The 12,499-nt window shown below is 41.8% G+C and overlaps 1 protein-coding gene across 1 annotated transcript in view; it reads right to left on the minus strand.

Annotated features, from left to right (window-relative positions):
• Positions 1 to 989: 989 nt before the first annotated feature.
• Positions 990 to 12,499, minus strand: part of LOC103508987 (hemocytin-like) — a 42,559-nt gene continuing 31,049 nt past the window's right edge. The window contains exons 32-49 of the mRNA XM_026823442.1: positions 11,977 to 12,169; positions 10,637 to 10,801; positions 9,510 to 9,619; positions 9,135 to 9,390; positions 8,598 to 8,750; positions 7,737 to 7,864; positions 7,287 to 7,412; positions 6,773 to 6,902; positions 6,625 to 6,704; positions 5,608 to 5,821; positions 5,552 to 5,559; positions 5,234 to 5,447; positions 4,546 to 4,734; positions 3,937 to 4,289; positions 2,992 to 3,094; positions 2,338 to 2,526; positions 1,636 to 2,001; positions 990 to 1,153 (exon numbers count right to left, since the gene is read on the minus strand). Of these exons, the coding sequence (XP_026679243.1) occupies positions 990 to 1,153; positions 1,636 to 2,001; positions 2,338 to 2,526; positions 2,992 to 3,094; positions 3,937 to 4,289; positions 4,546 to 4,734; positions 5,234 to 5,447; positions 5,552 to 5,559; positions 5,608 to 5,821; positions 6,625 to 6,704; positions 6,773 to 6,902; positions 7,287 to 7,412; positions 7,737 to 7,864; positions 8,598 to 8,750; positions 9,135 to 9,390; positions 9,510 to 9,619; positions 10,637 to 10,801; positions 11,977 to 12,169 (3,141 nt within the window). The remainder of the gene's footprint in view (positions 1,154 to 1,635; positions 2,002 to 2,337; positions 2,527 to 2,991; positions 3,095 to 3,936; positions 4,290 to 4,545; positions 4,735 to 5,233; positions 5,448 to 5,551; positions 5,560 to 5,607; positions 5,822 to 6,624; positions 6,705 to 6,772; positions 6,903 to 7,286; positions 7,413 to 7,736; positions 7,865 to 8,597; positions 8,751 to 9,134; positions 9,391 to 9,509; positions 9,620 to 10,636; positions 10,802 to 11,976; positions 12,170 to 12,499) is intronic.

The following is a 12,499-nucleotide window of genomic DNA, read 5'->3' on the forward strand; positions in this document are numbered from 1 at the left end:
CTACTCTGATTGCAAAATTCTCAGAGAAATTGGAATATACCCTGTAAAATAAAAGAAACAATTTTCTCCTACGTATGCTACTCTGGAAGTTAGATTAGATTTTGCAAAATTCTCAGAGAAATTGGAATATACCCTGTAAAATAAAAGAAACAATTTTCTCCTACGTATGCTACTCTGGAAGTTAGATTACATGCTACTCTGGAAGTTACATTAGATTTGAAACATGAAACGAAACCTTCTGTACTTTGTGATGTGTTAGTGAAAATTATATCGGACATTGTCTGACAGATGGACATGATGCTATTATCCAATGAGATACTGCGGAACTCAGCGGTACTTACAAAGAAAGAGGAGGAGGAGGAGGAGAAGGAGGAGAGTTAGATTAGATTTGAAACATGAAACGAAACCTTCTGTACTTTGTGATGTGTTAGTGAAAATTATATCGGACATCGTCTGACAGATGGACATGATGATATTATCCAATGAGATACTGCGGAACTCAGCGGTACTTACAAAGGAAGAGGAGGAGGAGGAGGCGAGGAGGAGGAGGAGAAGGAAGAGGAGAAGGAGGGGGTGGAGAAGGAAGAGGAGGAAGGGAAAAACTAAATGCCCCTTAGTTAACCAAAATATAAGCAAGGATATCCTTTAAGAGTTGAACTTTTTTTATTTATTGTCTGTGTTCTCCTGATCTCCTGAAGGAGCACTTCCACTCAACCACTGATCTTCTCAACAATTTCATGAAAACCGAACTAACCAAACAAATTAAATGAAAATTTGTTGAGTTAAATTTGGAATTCCCCTTTTTACCTAGGTCACAAATGCATACCTGTCGACATAGTCTTGAGCAGCTATGATTGGGTGACATCTACCGAATCGGATCTCATCCAGTAGAACCATACACGGGTCTACATGTACAGGAGGAGGCATACACTCCTTCTCGTGAGTAGCCACCAAACACATATCGTTGAAACCTGGCGAGGTTTTTTTACCTAGGTCACAAATGCATACCTGTCGACATAGTCTTGAGCAGCTATAATAGGGTGACATCTACCAAATCGAATCTCATCCAGTAAGACCATACACGGGTCTACATGTACAGGAGGAGGCATACACTCCTTCTCGTGAGTAGCCACCAAACACATATCGTTGAAACCTGGCGAGGAGATATAGTTGAGGATAACGATTACAGATGACAGATGACTAATGATAATTTTTTCTTCCTTTTATGAGAGTGTTAGAAGAAGAGAAAAATAAGAGAGAGGAAGAAGTGAGAACGAGGAAAAGAGAAATGAACAAAGTGGAGTATCTACTAAGGTAAGATGACTGATATTTTTTTCTTCCTTTTATAAGAGTGTTAGAAGAAGAGAAAAATAAGAGAGAGGAAGAAGTGAGAACGAGGAAAAGAGAAATGAACAAAGTGGAGTATCTACAAAGGTAAGATGTTAGGTGGGTTCGATTCCCGCCCGAGGAAGATTTTATCCCAAAGAGATAAGGCTAGTTTTCGGGACAATTAGCTTTCTCCTATCCTGTCTTCCTTTTCTCTTAGTTTTAGCACTTACAGTAGCTTGTATCAAAAATTTTTGGGGGAAAAAAACTCACCCCTAAAGGGGATTCAGCTAAAAACAAAGATCTTACCGAGTGACTTGTTGACATCAAGATACTTCCATCCGGTAACAAACTGGTCGACACTGTCTGCCACAATACCATTGGCTAAGGCCAAATCATCTGTCTGGTTCAAATTGCAGCTACCACATAGACCCTGGGTAGCATCGTAGTACAGATGGGAAGGTAGGAGCGGTAAATTTGGGCGTGGTTTCCAGGAGGACGTAGGAACAGTTGGAGGAAAACGAGTAGTCCACCTTGTCGAATGTGAGGAAGTGGGACTTTCGGACTTAAATTTGGGCGTGGTTTCCAGGAGGACGTAGGAGCAGTTGGAGGAGAAGGAGTAGTCCACCTTGTCGAATGTGAGGAAGTGGGACTTGCCAAATCCGTCGCACACACCTGAGAGGAAATTTTATTTTTGTTTTAGAAGTCACTTTCTGAGATGCCAACCCCCAGCCAAGAGCAAAGATTCGTAGATTGGTGTAGTTGTCATGTCCCCACGAAGCTAGAGTAATCAGAACGGTTGGTCCAGTGGTAACGCGCTTGCTTGCCATGCAGAAGGTCCCGGGTTCGAATCCCACCATCGACAAAAATTTGTACGAGCGTGGGTTCAATCCTAGGCGAGGAATGGAATTTTATCCTCAACTACTGGGGTGAAGGAACTCTTTAGTCATATTCGAGCAATACAAATGAGCATTTTATTCTTTCTAAGAACAAAAGTAGGTGGATACTTACAGTCCCGACAATCGGTGGGTTTAACACATTGATTTCCCTCTCTAACGTATCCCTCAGGACAGTAGCATCCAGGGAAGCAATTGCCCGGTGTAAGTGGGCATGGATCAGAGGACATGAGATCTGTACAGCCAGGCTCACACACACGCTCGTAACACTCCTTGTATACCAGAGGATGGGGACATTCTACAGCTGAAAGCAGCCAGGCTCACACACACGCTCATAACACTCCTTGTATACCAGAGGATGGGGACATTCTACAGCTGAAAATGTAAAAACAGAGTGGAGTAAAATACCTGATAAATTTAGATTTCAGCCAAAGTCGCTCGAACTTGGCACAGAGATTCGATAAACTATGTGGATCAAAAGTATCCTTGGGTCCTGTTTCCAGAAGGTACGGTTTGGCCGTTAATGCGGATCAAAGTTCCGCTATTTAGGGAAAAAGCTCAAAAGGAACTAGGGTTTCTCACGACTTTAGTTTTTACACTGGTAATGTCGCCACTGGTCGCTACTCGATTAAAGTAACTACTCATTTGTCCTCATGACCTCGAACTCCCAGCATAGAGCCGAAAAAACTTCGACCCCGCCGGAATTCGAACCCGGGACCTCCTGCGTGCAAAACCTAGTGTGATATCCACTCGGCCACGGTTTACTTACCACAGTTATGTGTGACTCGCCACCCAGCCAAGTCCACACCAGAGTCAATTTGTCTGCACTTGGTGACAAAGGCGTCTAGTGAGATCAAAAGTATCCTTGGGCCCTGTTTCCAGATGGTACGGTTTGGCCGTTAATGCGGATCAAGGTTCCGCTATTTAGGGAAAAAGCTCAAAAGGAACTAGGGTTTCTCACGACTTTAGTTTTTACACTGGTAATGTCGCCACTGGTCGCTACTCGATTAAAGTAACTACTCATTTGTCCTCATGACCTCGAACTCCCAGCATAGAGCCGAAAAAACTTCGACCCCGCCGGAATTCGAACGGTAGAGTTCTCCTGAAGTAAAGGGACTATTCAGACCCATATTGACAGCAGAAAGAATCCCTATTTCCTAAAGTGAGGAGTACATGATGACAACTATTGAGGAAGTCCATTTCATAAGTAAAGTGGCAAGATAGCTAAAAATATCCAAAATGACTTTAGGTTAGAAGGCTTTACATGAAATTAAATACATAGGTAATAAAGACTAATAAATAATAACTTACGGCAAATGTAGTCCTGACAGCCGTTAGACAGGGACAACAGGGAATCACCTCGTCGATCGACGGCCGGTCGACTTTGTTTGGACACATCTTTATATATTTCAATTCTAAATATTTTAACGTGTTACTTTCTGGTGTTCTTGTCTCTGAATAAATCTTGCGCGGGGGAAAAAAAGTACATATGCCCGCCACTGGTACTCACCTCTGGTATGCTAATCTCAACTCCAGACCCGGGGATCCACGAGACATTGAACACGTCAGTGGCCTAGGGGAAGGCCGGTCGACTTTGTTTGGACACATCTTTATATTTCGATTCTAAATATTTTAACGTGTTACTTTCTGGTGTTCTTGTCTCTGAATAAATCTTGCGCGAGGGCTCCAAAACTGGTACGCCACTGGTACTCACCTCTGGTATGCTAATCTCAACTCCAGACCCGGGGATCCACGAGACATTGAACACGTCAGTGGCGTAGGGGAACCTCGTCACCTCCTTCTGATCAAACATCACGCCCAGCTCCTCTCGATATCCTAGACTGGAGACCGCCACTGTGTGTTCCTTGTAGAATAGCGTGATACTCTTCACACACGTTTCATCTAGCTCCTGGTGGCATGGTTCATTTGTGACCACAGCTCGAACCCCGGAGTCGGACTTAAATTTGGGCGTGGTTTCCAGGAGGACGTAGGAACAGTTGGAGGAAAACGAGTAGTCCACCTTGTCGAATGTGAGGAAGTGGGACTTGCCAAATCCGTCGCACACACCTGAGAGGAAATTTCATTTTTGTTTTAGAAGTCACTTTCTGAGATACCAACCCACAGCCAAGAGCAAAGATTCGTAGATTGGTGTAGTTGTCATGTCCCCACGAAGCTAGAGTAATCAGAAGAGCGTGAGTTCAATCCTAGGCGAGGAATGGAATTTTATCCTCAACTACTGAGGTGAAGGAACTCTTTCGTCATATTCGAGCAAAACAAATAAGCATTTTTTTCTTTCTAAGAACAAAAGTAGGTGGATACTTACAGTCCCGACAATCGGTGGGTTTAACACATTGATTTCCCTCTCTGACGTATCCCTCAGGACAGTAGCATCCAGGGAAGCAATTGCCCGGTGTAAGTGGGCATGGATCGGAGGACATGAGATCTGTACAGCCAGGCTCACACACACGCTCGTAACACTCCTTGTATACCAGAGGATGGGGACATTCTACAGCTGAAAATGCAGAAACAGAGTGGAGTAAAATACCTGATAAATTTAGATTTCAGCCAAAGTCGCTCGAACTTGGCACAGAGATTCGATAAACTATGTGGATCAAAAGTATCCTTGGGTCCTGTTTCCAGAAGGTACGGTTTGGCCGTTAATGCGGATCAAAGTTCCGCTATTTAGGGAAAAAGCTCAAAAGGAACTAGGGTTTCTCACGACTTTAGTTTTTACACTGGTAATGTCGCCACTGGTCGCTACTCGATTAAAGTAACTACTCATTTGTCCTCATGACCTCGAACTCCCAGCATAGAGCCGAAAAAACTTCGACCCCGCCGGAATTCGAACCCGGGACCTCCTGCGTGCAAAACCTAGTGTGATAAAAAAACTTCGACCCCGCCAGAAATCGAACCCGGGACCTCCTGCGTGCAAAACCTAGTGTGATACCCACTCGGCCACGGAGGTTCGGAAATATCAACCCCAAAATAATTTTCTTAGCACATCTACTTACCACAGTTATGTGTGACTCGCCACCCAGCCAAGTCCACACCAGAGTCAATTTGTCTGCACTTGGTGACAAAGGCGTCTAGTGTGCTACACTTGCATTCGTCTTCTGTCCGACCATTGGACTCTAAACACAAGCACATGGACTCCACACAGTCTGACATATGCTGGTCTATTTTGATAACAGCGCCACAACGGTCCAGTGGGGACTTTTCCAATACCTGGGAATAGAGATAGTAATAAATTGTTTGTGTGCGGTGTTTGATTTCGTTCTCGGAACGCCTGGATTTTTCATGTACCGTGCTCCTTCTCTCTTCAATTTTACCTTATTAACTTGTTCAGTATCCACCCCAAAATAATTTTCTTAGCACATCTACTTACCACAGTTATGTGTGACTCGCCACCCAGCCAAGTCCACACCAGAGTCAATTTGTCTGCACTTGGTGACAAAGGCGTCTAGTGTGCTACACTTGCATTCGTCTTCTGTCCGGCCATTGGACTCTAAACACAAGCACATGGACTCCACACAGTCTGACATATGCTGGTCTATGTTGATAACAGCGCCACAACGGTCCAGTGGGGACTTTTCCAATACCTGGGAATAGAGAAAGTAATAAATTGTTTGTGTGCGGTGTTTGATTTCGTTCTCGGAACGCCTGGATTTTTCATGTACCGTGCTCCTTCTCTCTTCAATTTTGGGACGGCCAGCCTAGCTTGGTGGGTAGAGCCCCTACCCTTTAAACTCTGGTCGCGGGTTCGATTCCCGCCTGGGGCGGATTTTATCCTAAACAGATAAGGTTCATTCTCGGAAAGGTTAGCTTTCTTCTATACCTCATTCTCTCTTCAAATTCACGATAAGATATCATCAGCCGTTACAGTTACCTACTTTTTTCTAACAAACCTCTTAAAAAAAAAACAAACAAGGTTAGGTGGTAGAGAACGCCTCTGACGTTAACCTCGCCTACAGCCTACGGGTTACCTTCTACTCTGGTAAGGTTCATTCTCGGAAAGGTTAGCTTTCTTCTATATGTACCTCATTCTCTCTTCAAATTCACGATAACATATCATCAGCCGTTACAGTTACCTACTTTTTTCTAACAAACCTCTTTAAAAAAAAAACAAACAAGGTTAGGTGGTAGAGAACGCCTCTGACGTTAACCTCGCCTACAGCCTACGGGTTACCTTCTACTCTGGTATAGTCTAGTCAAGTCTAGTTTAGTTTAGTATTTTTATACAGTGGGACTTGAGAGCCAGTATTTTATATAAACACTGGTACCAATAGCTACTAATTGTTGTTGTTTACCTTGCAGAATTCCCAGTATTATTATACAGTGGGACTTGAGAGCCAGTATTTTATATAAACACTGGTACCAATAGCTACTAATTGTTGTTGTTTACCTTGCAGAATTCCCACGCCTTGTTCTGGATCTCAATGGGGCACACTTTGGTTTCGCACACATTGGACGCATTGCCATCATCTCGCCAAGAGTCTCCGAATTCACTAGAAGACAGCGCCATCTGTCCGTCTGGCTTGCATTCCCATCATCTCGCCAAGAGTCTCCAAATTCACTAGAAGACAGCGCCATCTGTCCGTCTGGCTTAGTCTTGTCGTTGTCTCGAATGCCGTCGAAATAGCCGCACAGACCTACAACCGACCCGACCAGCGTTGCTGGCACCTGGAATAAGGAGGCGAGTTTCAAGATGAGTAAAGTCTCAAAGGCAAAACTGGTTTCAGAATAGAATAAGTACCGTGTTTATCCTGCCTTGGTGGCGTAGTGGTCAAGACGCTCGCCTCGTAAACAGTGGGCGTATTTTCGATCTCAGCCGAGGTATAGAATTTTATCCTTATATAGGTACATGTATTTGAGAATTTGACCACATTATAATGGTAGAGAACACCTCCGGCGTTAACCTCGCCTGGTGGTTACCTTCCACTCCAGAGACTATTATTACCATGATCGAATGAGACTAAAAGTCCCTTTACACCAGGGCCGTATTTAGGGCCCCTTTGTTTCTTCCCTGTACTGTATTTCAAACTCTGAAAATTTGGAGCAACTTACCGTCAGTTTCACATTGCCTTGCCGGTCCCAAATGATGGAGAACTCTAGGACACTCCCAAATACGAGATACGAATCACTGACTTGCTTGATGCGGAAGGTCTCTTCTTGATCACAAATCTTTTGGACCTATGAAACACAAAATCGTAAACTTTAATAAGTACATAGGTACCTTATAATATAAGAAGAATTTATTTTTTTCTTCAATTATTATTAAGTATTATGATTAATATTTTTAATATTCAAGTTTTTTTTTCTACATAGATCATCCATACCTAATGGAAAACAATATACCTTGTTGGCCTACTTTAGCAGTCTAAAGAAAACAAAATAGGTAACAAGGTGCCTCTCATTATTCTTTGTTTCAAATATTAATTCAAAATTCAAGCATTCGAGCATATAAAATAAAGATTTGAAAAATCCTAAAAAAGCATTCGATAAAATTTGGCTTACCTGTGCCACATTGTATTCAAAGCCATTGTACAAGATGGTCAAGTTACTCATCATTTCTATCGTTTGGTTGAACTGATGAACGATGATAGATTTGGAACATTGACCGATGTAGGCGCAGGATTTCTTCACTGAAAACATACAACAGGGAGGTTGGCTAGGACCATATTTGAAGAAAAGGCTGCTGTAAAGAATTAAAGATCAAAAGTAAAACTATTCTGTATATGTACATAGGTAGAGGCTGACTATTTATGAAATCTGTAATCACAGTCTATCTTTTCAGACCTGGAGATCAACTGAGACTAATTGATATCGCCCCAACGGGCCATCGTTTAAGGTATTGTCTTCAACTCCTTTACATCTTACCACGGAAATTTTTGCTCTAACCACACATACAAACTTTTCCCTTTGAAAATTATCTGAAGATTCTGTAGATCAGGGGTTCTTAACCTTTTAGAATTGGCGGACCACTATTGATAAACCAAAAATCTCGCGGACCACTTGAGATTATGAGATTTCTTCACTGAAAGCATACAACAGGGAGGTTAGCTAGGACCATATTTGAAGAAAAGGCTGCTGTAAAGAATTAAAGATCAAACGTTAAACTATTCTGTATATGTACATACATAGGTAAAGGCTGACTATTTATGAAATCTGTAATCACAGTCTATCTTTTAAGACCTGGAGTCCTGGAGATCAACTGAGACTAATTGATATCGCCCCAACGGGCCATCGTTTAAGGTATTGTCTTCAACTCCTTTACATCTTACCACGGAAATTTTTGCTCTAACCACACATACAAACTTTTCCCTTTGAAAATTATCTGAAGATTCTGTAGATCAGGGGAAAAAATCCTAAAAGAGCATTCGATAAAATTTGGCTTAGGTACCTGTGCCACATTGTATTCGAAGCCATTGTACAAGATGGTCAAGTTACTCATCATTTCTATCGTTTGGTTGAACTGATGAACGATGATAGATTTGGAACATTGACCGATGTAGGCGCAGGATTTCTTCACTGAAAGCATACAAACAGGGAGGTTAGCTAAGACCATAAGAAGAAAAGGTTGCAGTGATGAATTGAAGATCAAAAGTTAAACTATTCTGTATATGTACATAGGTAGAGGCTGACTATTTATGAAATCTGTAATCACAGTCTATCTTTTAAGACCTGGAGTCCTGGAGATCAACTGAGACTAATTGATATCGTCCCAACGGGCCATCGTTTAACGTATTGTCTTCAACTCCTTTACGTTTACATCTTACCACGGAAATTTTTGCTCTAACCACACATACAAACTTTTCCCTTTGAAAATTATCTGAAGATTCTGTAGATACACTGAGAACAAAGAAGGAACCCAGATATTGTTTCTGGAGAAAGCAAGTTAAAGTTTATACTCACGTGTTATCTTCCAGGTGCCATGTTTGCTAGTGGCCAGCACATGCGAGCACACATCGTACTTGTACTCCGTCGTGTCAAACGTGTGGAAGGTCCGGCCCGTCACATTGCAGGTTGCATCGGGCGCACGGCGCGGCCTACAGAAATACACGGGGCATTTGTCTTGTTCGCTTCGTTCGACCACGAGTTCGTAGGTCTCCGGGCATTTGGGTCGGAGGGAGCAGGTCAACTCGTTGGTTACCAAGGGAACGCATTGGTATTCGGGGCATTGGTCGGTAGGGGAACCACTTTCGCCGTTAATGTCCTCGATGATTTGCTCTGTGATGATGTGGTGAGTGCGCTTGTAGATCATTGCGGATTTCGAGTTACCTGTGAGATCTCCGGACATTGGTCACTAGGGGCGCTGCTCTCGCCGTTAATGTCCTCGATGATTTGCTCTGTGATGATGTGGTGAGTGCGCTTGTAGATCATTGCGGATTTCGAGTTACCTGTGAGATGGGGAACGGGGCGTTGTTACGCTGTCACTTGGAAGACGCTATGATGGATTTTCTGATCACTTGAAACATACTAAGCTTAAGCTTGTTGCAAAAAAGAAAGTCAAGAGTTGTTTCCTACCTTGATAACTTGGAAGACGTTAGAATATGGCAGATTTTCTGTTCACTTGGAGCATACAAAGCTTGTTACAAAAAAGAAAGCCAACAGTTCCATTTCCTAACTTTTTATTTTTGATAGAGGGAAATGTAACAACGGAGGTCTTATAATCCTGAAATCGAAGAGTAGGGGGACAGCATACAAAGCTTGTTACAAAAAAGAAAGCCAAGAGTTCCATTTCCTAACTTTTTATTTTTGATAGAGGGAAATGTAACAACGGAGGTCTTATAATCCTGAAATCGAAGAGTAGGGGGACAGGAAAGTAGAAAACCAGCCGTTCCGAGAAACACAACCTATATCTGTTTAGGATAAAGTGCACTCCCAACAATGTCCTACACAAGCCTTGAGCTTATAGGACAGTGATATGCTACTATTAATGTTTTGTCTTTGAAATGTTACATGTTAAAAACAGGAAAGGAGAAAACCAACCGTTCAGAGAAACGCAACCTACTTATATCTGTTTAGGATAAAGTGCACCCCCAACAATGTCCTACACAAGCCTTGAGCTTATAGGACAGTGATATGCTACTATTAATGTTTTGTCTTTGAAATGTTACATGTTAAAAAAATAAATATATTATACCTATGTTGGTACTAAAAAAAAAAAAAACGGCGGAAATCGAATCCGCAACCCAGGCTTACCTTCCAAGCTGACTGGGCTGACTATTTTAAATCCTGAATTCAGAACATAATGAACTAGTATAACTTGGTTAAAAAAAAATATATATTATACCTATGTTGGTAATAAAAAAAACGGCGGAAATCGAATCCGCAACCCAGGCTTACCTTCCAAGCTAACTGGGCTGACTATTTTAAATCCTGAATGCAGAACATAATGAACTAGTATAACTTACCTGTCTTCCGAACGAAATGTTTCACGGTCTTATGCTCGGTTTTGAAGAAGGACGAATGGGTTTGACTCCCGAATGGCGACCATTCTACAGCCTCGTGAGGTCGGGAGGTCAGGTTAGCGACAAAACCTTTCGGACACGATACGGCCGGGCAAGTCTTGATTTCAGCTGAAAGAAAGATAACAGGGCTTTTACAACTTGGGTACCGACAAAGAAGTTTGAAATTTGAGCTATGAATTGTGGGGTTTTTAATTTAGTCCGAATTATTCAAACAGGGTTTTTACTTTTTACAACTTGGGTACCGACAAACAAATTTGAGCTATGAATTGAGGCGTTTTTAGTGTTGTCAGAATTATTATTCATTTTGCCTGAATTATTCAGAGTCTTGTCTGAATATGAATAATTCGTCTGGTCAGTTTGGTTTCGAAAAAAGCCCCTAGTTTTTCATGACCAAACTCTTCAACAAGCACCTGACTAGCCTTGATCCAAGAAATCACTTAGGTCCTGAATTATTAAAAAAAATCAAAATCCAAAGCGAATAATTCATTGTTTACCACTATGAGGAACAGGTATGATGGGAGTTCTGCGGGTGTCCTCGCAGTGCATTGAAATTTGAGCTATGAATTGAGGGATTTTTAATTTAGTCCGAATTATTCACACAGGGTTTTTATACTTTTTACAACTTGGGTACTGACAAAGAAGTTTGAAATTTGAATTGAGGCGTTTTTAGTGTTGTCAGAATTATTCTTCATTTTGCCTGAATTATTCAGAGTATTGTGTGAACATGAATAATTCGTCTGGTTAGTTTGGTTTCGAAAAAAAGCCCCTAGTTTCTCATGACCAAACTCTTCAACAAGCACCTGACTAGTCTTGATCCAAGAAATCCCTTAGGTCCTGAATTATTTTAAGAAATCAAAATCCAAAGCGAATAATTCATTGTTTACCACTATGAGGAACAGGTATGATGGGAGTTCTGCGGGTGTCCTCGCAGTGCATTTTTTCAAATTTGAGCTATGAATTGTGGGGTTTTTAATTTAGTCCGAATTATTCAAACAGGGTTTTTACTTTTTACAACTTGGGTACCGACAAAGAAGTTTGAAATTTGAGCTATGAATTGAGGTGTTTTTAGTGTTGTCAGAATTATTCTTCATTTTGCCTGAATTATTCAGAGTATTGTGTGAACATGAATAATTCTTCTGGTCAGTTTGGTTTCGAAAAAAGCCCCTAGTTTCTCATGACCGAACTCTTCAACAAGCACTTGACTAGTCTTGATTCAAGAAATCCCTTAGGTCCTGAATTATTTAAAAAAAATCAACATCCAAAGCGAACAATTCATTGTTTACCACTATGAGGAACAGGTATGATGGGAGTTCTGCGGGTGTCCTCGCAGTGCATTTCATCATCCGGGCAGTCTTTCACGCCATCACACCATTGAGTAGCGTTCAGACAGATGTTAGAAGTTGGACATAGCTTTGTACCAGATGGACAGGGCTCACAGGAACACTCACAAGATTCGCTCATCTTGCTTCTCAGACCCTGCGTTTTGGTTGACAAAATTTCATTTGTAAGTGGTTTCTTTAAATATTCATACGTAATTTCACTAATGGAAATATTTATTTTTATAAGAAAACGAGTTTGTCTATATCCTTTCCAGAAGGTAAAATGATCCTGATAATCGAGCGATCAACCCTAAGTACGCGTCCACAACGGTGACCATGGACCCTCGCACCAGTGTGTCCACAACGGAGCCTGGAACCTCCTGCTTATTTAGATAAGCTTGAAAATTTAGAGGTTAGAATTTAAGTACCCGTCCACAACGGCGACCATGGACCATGGACCCTCGCACCAGTGTGTCCACAACGGAGC

This window comes from Diaphorina citri, unplaced genomic scaffold (genome assembly GCF_000475195.1).
Source record: "Diaphorina citri unplaced genomic scaffold, Diaci psyllid genome assembly version 1.1 scaffold455, whole genome shotgun sequence".
In the NCBI taxonomy this organism is placed as follows: Eukaryota; Metazoa; Arthropoda; class Insecta; order Hemiptera; family Psyllidae; genus Diaphorina; species Diaphorina citri.